Source organism: Triticum urartu, chromosome 7A (assembly GCF_056163025.1).
Source record: "Triticum urartu cultivar PI428250 chromosome 7A, HENAU_Tu73, whole genome shotgun sequence".
Lineage (NCBI taxonomy): Eukaryota > Viridiplantae > Streptophyta > Magnoliopsida > Poales > Poaceae > Triticum > Triticum urartu.
In genome coordinates, this window is record NC_141879.1 from 460,004,652 (window position 1) to 460,013,371 (window position 8,720).

Consider the following 8,720-nt stretch of genomic DNA (forward strand, 5'->3'; position numbering starts at 1 on the left):
ATCTGACCGAGTTCGTCAACCTTTGGGAGAAGATTTCTACGGTGCACCTAAACCCCGAGATGGATGATTCTATTTCCTGGAAACTCACTCACGATGGCATTTACTCTGCATCTTCAGCCTACAAGGCCCAGTTCCTGGGTTTGGTTGACTCCAACATGCAACAATTGGTGCGGAAGATTTGGGCTCCCCCCAAATGCAAATTCTTTGCTTGGCTCATTATCAATAACAGGATTTGGACGGCCGACAGGCTTCAACCTGGGGTTGGCCTAACTGCGACCGTTGCCCCATATGCAAACAAGTTCAAGAATCCGCGGCCCACCTACTGTTCCAATGCCGCTACACGGTTCGAGTTTGGGGAATGATCAAGTCTTGGCTCAGCTTGGTGGATGTGCACCCTTCTGCTTGATGGCCATCCACTCGGTAAAGGCCTGGTGGAACCTTATTGATTCCAATATGTCGCAATCTAGACGGCCGATGATGTCCTTCCTGATGCTTATCTTGTCGGAAATTTAGAATGAGAGAAACGCACGTGTGTTCAGTAATACCGCGGTGCCGGTAGGGGTTCTTGTTGCTAGAATCAAGGATGTATCCAAGCTATGATGTCTTGCAGGGGCAAAGTATTTGAGTAATGTAGTGCCGCGAGAGTAATGTGTTGTAATTCGGCTTTTTGGCCGAAACCTCTAAACCTTCTTCTTAATCAATGAAAGTGGCAAATCTTTTGCCCAGTTTCAAAAAAAACTAGGAGTTCGACTAAATGTGGCTTAACTCCTCAAAAAAAACTAAAGGTGCTCTAACTCTGTTCCTTTTATGGAAGGAGCAACGCAAGTTGTAAAGGTAAAGGGCAGTGCTAGGAATCAGACTACTGATGTTTAGCATCCTATCAGACTACTAGTACACCGTTAGATTGATACAGCCAGGACCGTGTGATTGAAGAGGTGGGCCTAGGTAGTTGGTTTGCATGTTGCATTAATTGTGATTTGTTTCCCGTCAACTGCTCCCCAGAAATCATGCTAGACCTACATCACTTTAGCAGTAAAATCCACCTTGCCGCTTCATCCGTACACACGTTGAAATGTGCAATAAACTGGGAGAAACTGGTGCGTCTAATGCATGTTGTTGGTCAGTTTTTTGTGACTGGGAAGCACATACTATAATATATAGAAACACGTTCTATCACTTGAATAATTCATTTTTCTTCTATTTCCTAGCAAATTTGCTTCCATATCAACAGGAGATTGTTTCAATCCGGTGAGATTTGTGTCCAGCGCGACCATTTGTTTTGTTTAGATCGACTAGAGGAAATTTTGTTTCGAATGACCATAGAGCTGCCACCAATGCAACAATAAAATGATTCCAACAATACAAATATATGATTCCATCAAACACCTTTTTTACCATTGTTATTATTGGCGTTTAGAAGAAATTATATTGGGACTTTGCTTCCAAAGAATTTGGTATTTGCGTCCAAAGGAATGGGAATTTGCTTCAATTTTTTGTATTTGCGTCCAAAGAAATGGGAATTTGCTTCCTAAAAATTTGGCATTTGCATCCAAAGAAATGGGAATTTGCTTCCAAATAATTTCGAATTTGCATCTAAAAAAAATGAGAATTTGCTTCCATATATACAACAAAAATAATACATGCATGTGACCAGGTTTCGCATCGCCTGGGCACAATGCAGACGCCATACTTCCAAAGATATATATTTTGCTTACTATTTTTCATATATTAGAGAACATATATTTGTTGAAAACATATATTTAAACATGGGAATATGTTTCCGCAATCTAGAATATTTTTCTCGGTTAAACGGAAAATTTGCTTCTATGGTGATCACGAAGCACTGCCCATCTACGGCAGTGACATGATCTGCAAGCATAAATGCAAAGATTGTCACTAGCACCGTGCCCTTGTGGACGTGTTGCATCTTACTACCTTCTTCTGTGCTCCCTGCAATCCGAGACATAATCATGCGATAGAGTTAACAAAATTGGATGAACAAATCCGAGCGATTGAGAAGAACTCTACAATGCTTAAAATAATGAAAATTCCCAATGGAAAAAGAACAATACAAAATATGCTACACGCAATCCATTTTTAAACTTGTGCATCAGTCGGGACTCACATGTGCTTCATCCTCGTGGCCTACTTGTACATGCAATGCTGAGATGCAATGTCGCCCGGTAATCCACCCTCCTATCTCCTGCATGGCGTGAGAGCCTATCCCAGTTGGCCTCGTGTCCAAACCGAGACGGCTCTCAGACGAGGTGGATCAGAGCCTCAGAGGCCAAAACTGCAGGTGGAAAAGGCTCCAATCCTGGCGGAATTAAGCACGACAAGGAGCAAGTGGTGGGTCAGTCCCCGTGCAGCCGCCCGCAAGATGGGGCAGCGACGAGGTGGAACGGAGGCTGCAGATGTGTGGGTCAGAAACTCGTGCTGGGTGATAGAGGAGAAGCGGCGACGGGCATGGCGAGCTTAGCGATGTGCACAGCTGGACAGGAGGGAGGTTTAGGGAGTTAATTAAGGGAGAGAATAAAGGGCATGGGCCAGAAAATTGGGTGGTTAATATCAGGCTTGATTTTCGGGCATCTCTCAGCCGTGAGATCAAATACAAATCGACGTTGTCCGACGAGTCTGTTGAATGATTCTCATCAGACTTCTGTAGAGAAGTGTTTCCCAAAGGTAAAACACACATCGTCGTTTATATGATACTACAACTCAAGAAGTCATGCTCATGAGCATTTGATGCGAGCACATCGGTCATGCTGGACACTTCAGTTCACGATCACAATGAAGCCCTGAAGAACGGAGACATTTCTGTTCAGACCCGCCACAAAGAGATCTCGACATGGACCTGCCGGTACTCATGCCCTGGGTGTCACCATTGGCGCTGGCCCCGTGTAGCCGCTCGTCGTCGACGACCGCGTCACGGTGGACGTCGACAACCCTGAAGACGACGACTGCCCGTCCCACGGTGCCATCGGGGGCGCGTACGTGGGCACGGGCATCTTGGCCGGCAGCACGGGCAGCTGCTTGGCATCCTTGGACACCAGCGTGGTCATGGCCGTTCTGATGGACGGCCGCGCGCTCGGGTCCGGGTGAGCGCACCAGAGCCCCACGACCATCACACGCTCCACCTCCACTTCGTCGTAGTGGCCGTTCAGCCGCTCGTCGACCGCCTCAAGAACGGCTCCCTGGCCGTACAGGTCCCAGACCCATTCGGTCAGCCGGGAGACGCCCTGCTTGTTAGCGGATGTGCTTATCGGCCTCTTCCCGCACGCCACCTCCAGCAGGACCACGCCAAAGCTGTACACGTCCGACTCGGAGCTGGCGCGGCCTGTAATCAGGCACTGGGGGTCCACGTAGCCCGGCGTACCGGAAACTATGGTCATCGTCTGCATCCCGACGGAGTGGTCGATGAGCCTCGCGAGCCCGAAGTCGCCCAGCTTGGCGCCGAAGGACTCGTCCAGCATCACGTTGCTGGGCTTGATGTCCCGGTGCACCACGCATTGCTCCCATTCCTCGTGGAGGTAGAGCAGTGCAGAGCCAAGCTCGAGGACTATCTTCATCCTGTTGCAATGATCATCCATTCATGAGCTCCAAGAGATGCCAAACTCACGTTAAGATGAATGAACGCCGTGCAACAAAGATGTTACCTCATCGCCCATGTCAAGAAGGTACCCTTGCCGTGGAGATGGATGTCGAGGCTACGGTTGGGCATGAGCTCGTAAACCAGCAGGAGCTCATCGTGGTTGTGGCACCAGCCAACAAGCTGCACCAGATTCCGGTGGCGCAGCCGGCTGATGACATTGATCTCCGACGTGTACTCCTTTCTCCCTTGCATGGATGACTCATTGGAGAATCGCTTTATGGCCACGGGGAGGCCAAGCTCTCTCAGGTGGCCTCTGTACACCGCACCGAAGCCACCTTGCCCGAGCTTCTCCTCCGCTGCAAAGTTCCGTGTCGCGTTGGTGAGTTGCCGATACGGGAACCTCCTTGGCCCCGTCCCGAACTCTATCTCCATGATCACCTCGCCTTCCGAGTCCATATCCTCCTCCTTTGCCTCCCTCTTCTTCTTGTTCTGACGGCGACGTAGCAAGAAGGCTGACATGGAGAAGAACACCACGAGGAACAGCGATGCCCCAGCAACGGCTCCTGCTATGACTCCGGAACTGGAAGTTCTCGAGGAGGGTGGTGGTAGTACCGGCGGTGCTACTACTGTTGCCGTCTTGCCCTCCAGCGATGAGTTGAAGTGCCAAGAAAGCAATTGATGCAGCTCAACGGATTTGCCCGTCGACGCCGAGAAGCCAACCGCAACCAGCTCCGGCAATGCACTCTTGAGATCAACCTTGGAGCTAAGGCTGTAATTCTGGCCATGACCATCACCAAGCCATAGTGTGACAGACATGATACTTGAAACGTTGTCATACTGGATTGCGGCAGTCATGTTTCCAGTGAGGCTGAAGTTTGGCAGGGGCAATGTTTTCACCGATTTTAACGAGTTGATGTCAATGCCAACGTGGTCCACAGTGGGATCTGATACCTCGGTCTCATTGGAGGTGTCGAATTCCACCGCCACGAACCGGTTGTCGCCTGCCGCCACACCACCATCTTTTTGGTTCGTGAGACCGAGGTTGTAGTAACCTGCAGACCCAGTCGGTAAGCTCGACGGGTAGCTGGCAAGGAAGAAGGCCATGCCAGCCCCCCTGCTGCTGTTGGACTTGGGGTTGATGATGAAGGAGAAGCTGGTGGTGAAGCTAGCCACCTCGCCTGTGTGCCCATCCCACAGCAACATTGGCTGGGTACTGTACGACGCCCGCCCCTGGCTCTTACGGACGTCCCAGTTGTTGCCGCTAATGTCGATGTGCCCGACACTGAAGGAAGCGTTACCTTCGATCTTGATGGCCTTCTGGTCCTCCGAGCGGAAGGTTGGGTAGTCGAAGGACAAGGATCCAGCAAGAGGAGGCAGGCAGCAAGCGAAGGAGAAGAAGATGAAGAGAGCACATGTGGCTGTTCCTGTGATCTTGGCCATCGCCGATGCCGGAGCACACTACTGGAAATTGGCAAATGGCAGAACTGGAAGCTAGCACGTAAAGATAAGGGAATGTATCAACTCACTTCTTAAGTAGTACCGCGTCCTTCCTTCTCCAACTGGGAAAATTTGGACGGACTATTGATTCGATGTGAGGGCACAGGTAAGCCGGCAAAGGAACAGGTAATTATGTAGGACAAACATAAGCCAGCCAAATAGAAAATAATAAACCTGCCGTAGTCTGCTAACTTAACTAATCATAATCACTGAATAATAATGGCAAGCCAGCAGAAAAAAATAACTGGTCTGTCAGCATGAGATTTTTATTTTTAGGAAAACAACAAAGAGTGAGGTGAACGTGTGATCAGGATGAAGGAGAAACTTCAACTTTTGTCTTCATGAAGAACGAAACTCATGTTCAGATTAGGCACAAGACCAACAGTTGATACAGAGAAAAGGACATTTCAACCACCAGAACCCTACTAGTTAAAGAACGCACCCGAACACCGAGTCACCAAACAAAGTTCAGTATCTCTGTAGCCATGGACTCGCCAAGCCGAGCATCTAGCATATAAATAAGATCCATCCTGAGTGCTGTTCCTAGTAGGATGCCCACCTCTTCAGCCTTCGTCACCGAGGAAGAGCAAAGTCTAATGCGTTGTATCAAAACAAAACAACAAAGCTCAATGAGAAGAGAAGAAGAAAAAGAGATGTCTCCTTACTGAATATCAGAAACCAACCAATAAAGAACATAAATAAACAAAAGGAATTGTAAACATGATCACCACCGTAGGATTTTGACCTGGACTTTTTCAATTTGTAGGCGTTTTTGTCTTGTAGGAATGGCACACATAAGATGAATTTAAAGACCCAGCCAATATACACGCAAGGCTGGAAAACGACAAACCCCGTAATACCACCCAGTGTTAAGATTCAAGGTGTCCACAAAACGAACATTACGTTAAGGAACTGCGGTAACTCTGTTATTGCATAGAGTGAAATTAAACAATAGTTGTGAACGAGTCACCAACAGATTAGATCTGCAACTTTTTCAACAAAATTTGATTAATGCACACTGACATATCCTATTCTTCAGAGAAGAAAGAAAATATCTTGAAAATGACACAGGAGCAAGTGATCCATGCTCTTCAACATTACGCTCCTAGCCAATGTCAGATGCGCTTGATCAAACCTACCAGGATGGTTACCAAAACAGAAATGAGAATGTTGAAAATGTAAGTAAACAACAAGCATGCAATTGATGCATTATATACTAAAAGTTACTCCCTCTATTCTTTTTTAAATGATGTAATAACATACTTTCAGTTTTGACAGTTCTGAGACACACTTTTGTTCATCATTACACAGCATACACATTGGTATAAATTATAAGATTACGAATAACTTTAAGAAGCTAGTGATATAATTTTCATATAGCAAAACTGGATAGCTGTAAATATTCCGAGGGTGAATTTTGGAAAGTGACTCCTCGGATTAGAAAACAGCATTAAAGAAGAAGAAAAATGAGCCCAATAATTCTGCAACCTTGTCTTCTCCAACATACAATGAAAAGCTGTACATATCTCGTTAAAACCCTTATGCAAGAAGAAGCACAATTAGACAATAAACAGCTATACATATCCAGCTAAAGGCAACAGACCGAGCAATTGATCATTTGCTCTTACTTGCTAACAAACAATGGTGCTTAGCTTGCCAAGTACAAAAGCATAACATACATAGGCAGAGAGACAGAAATATTCACATCTAATTTATAATTTACCATGGACAAGCCTGACAATGCTCTCCAAGGCCCACTGGAATCCATAGAGGAGAGCCATACATAAACTGATAAAACCAACAGCTTCACGACACATTCACACCAATGTAATGAACTAATGATATATCTTATGCGCACAAGCTAACAAAAATTGGGCAGAAATATCATATCCTAGAATATATCACATCTTAGCTGACTGGTCTCTCAGGAAACAAACCATTGCAATTCCAGCATTAGATAGTAGAAAATCATCATCACAAGCAGAGCCAATCAAACTAGCACGACTAGGCATTCAGTTATAACAGAAACGAAACGAACTGGATGCATGCAGGGGGTGGACTTCACCTTGGGAGAGGCAGCTCCAGCAGGAGGAGTCGGCGGCGATGCACGACCGTAGCCGCGCGCCAGCCACCGCGCTGTGGAGCGGCATCAGCGACTCCGCGCCCGCCAGCATCTTCACCGTGGACCTGAGAGAAGGAGCAGCAGGATTGAAAACCTCTGGAGCGAGTTTAGTGGTGGGACGACACAAGGGTTGGGGATTTCAGGAATGACCTGCGGAGGCGAGGAGCGGCAACGGGAGACCTCGTTGCCGGGAACGGGCTCGCGATCCGGGACTTGGACCGGAGCGCAGCCGACCTGGCCGCGGCGGCGGCGGAGCGGCAGAAAGACGCCATCGTGTGGTCGTTTCCTGCGATGGAGGAAAGCGGAAAAATGTGCGAGGAAATGGTGTGTGGGCTACTAATAGTTAAGCCGGGCCGGGCAGGGCCTTGAGTGGACTTCGAGAAGGCTATAATGGCCCAAACACTGATGGTGCAACGGCCTTTTTTTTTTTGTTGAAGATATTAGGCCTCATCCGTCTTTTTTTTCTTCTCTCCCAGCACGGAACGGAATATTGAGCATATAGACTGAAAAAAAACAGAATATTAAGTATCGTATTGTGCGTTTCTTTCTCTAGTGCCATGGACTGTAAAAAGAATGGGGGCTGAAGATTCTGAAAAAAAGCTAGAGATAGGTCCTATTCTTTTTTTTTCTTTGCAGGGAAACATGAGAGCTTTATTCAAACAAAAGAGCTCCTGCGATCATCCGCCAAAAGGCTCATGACCAGGAACGAGGGTTCTGAGTCCAACCAACTCTCAGTCACCGTAAGCGAGCAGGCACGCTTCGCACTTAGGTGCGCCGGGAGATTAGTTGTCCTACTTACATGTGAATAGTAAAATAATCAAACGACAAGGTAAGCTCTCCAATCTCTAGCAAAATAGGAGCCACAATCGAGCAAGTGTTGTGGCGATCGTTCTAGAGATTCACAATCTTCAGACGGTCCGTCTCCATAATCACATGTGAGTAGCCCCTAAGACTTGCGAATAGGACTCCCTCTCGTAGTGACAAGGACTCGGCGACGAGCGGGTCGGTAATTCCAACCTGCGGCTTGCACCATGCTGCTAGAAGGGCAGTCGAAGAGCGGGCAACACCCCCGCCCCTGCCACTCCTGAATCTGAGTTGATGGCGCCATCAGTATTGATCTTGACAAAGCCAAGTTCGGGCGGTCTCCGCCCATGACCTGGAAGGATGGATGCATCGACACATGGAATTTCCAGGACTGCGAGATCCTCCCGAATACGGCGAACAGACTACTCCGGATCGGTGTGCTCCTTCTCATGTGTCCACTGGTTACGCGAGGTCCAAATTGCCTACATTACTGAAATAATCTTTGTGCGTACCTGATCCATGAAGCGTTCATCACAACGAATATCTCTTGACCAAGTACTGGGATGCAACCTTGGTAGGCGGAAATCAAACCAAGATTGGGCCTCATCCCAGAAACGTCTAGCATACGAGCATGACACCAACGCATGCATCAAATCTTCCTCTTTTGCCAGGCATACATTACATATGCTTAGAGGTTTAATATGT

At 47.6% G+C, this 8,720-nt stretch overlaps 2 protein-coding genes across 3 annotated transcripts; both read right to left on the reverse strand.

The window, feature by feature from the left end:
- Positions 1 to 1,624: 1,624 nt before the first annotated feature.
- LOC125521941 (L-type lectin-domain containing receptor kinase IX.1) lies at positions 1,625 to 5,264 on the reverse strand. Its single transcript, XM_087534361.1, has 3 exons — positions 3,657 to 5,264; positions 2,126 to 3,570; positions 1,625 to 1,950 (listed from the first exon to the last, which is right to left on the reverse strand). The coding sequence occupies exons 1-2, from the start codon at positions 5,030 to 5,032 to the stop codon at positions 2,865 to 2,867; spliced, it is 2,082 nt and encodes a 693-aa protein (XP_087390487.1). The 5' UTR covers positions 5,033 to 5,264; the 3' UTR covers positions 1,625 to 1,950; positions 2,126 to 2,864.
- Positions 5,265 to 5,402: 138 nt separating this feature from the next.
- On the reverse strand, positions 5,403 to 7,531 carry LOC125521943 (uncharacterized). 2 transcript variants are annotated; one of them, XM_048687011.2, is made up of 3 exons: positions 7,362 to 7,531; positions 7,155 to 7,276; positions 5,403 to 5,682 (listed from the first exon to the last, which is right to left on the reverse strand). In XM_048687011.2, exons 1-3 carry the CDS (start codon positions 7,481 to 7,483, stop codon positions 5,663 to 5,665), a joined length of 264 nt encoding a protein of 87 aa, XP_048542968.1. In that variant the 5' UTR covers positions 7,484 to 7,531; the 3' UTR covers positions 5,403 to 5,662. The 2 variants fall into 2 exon arrangements, with proteins under 2 accessions (XP_048542968.1, XP_048542969.1); XM_048687012.2 differs by lacking the exon at positions 5,403 to 5,682 and adding an exon at positions 5,994 to 6,224.
- Positions 7,532 to 8,720: the final 1,189 nt, after the last annotated feature.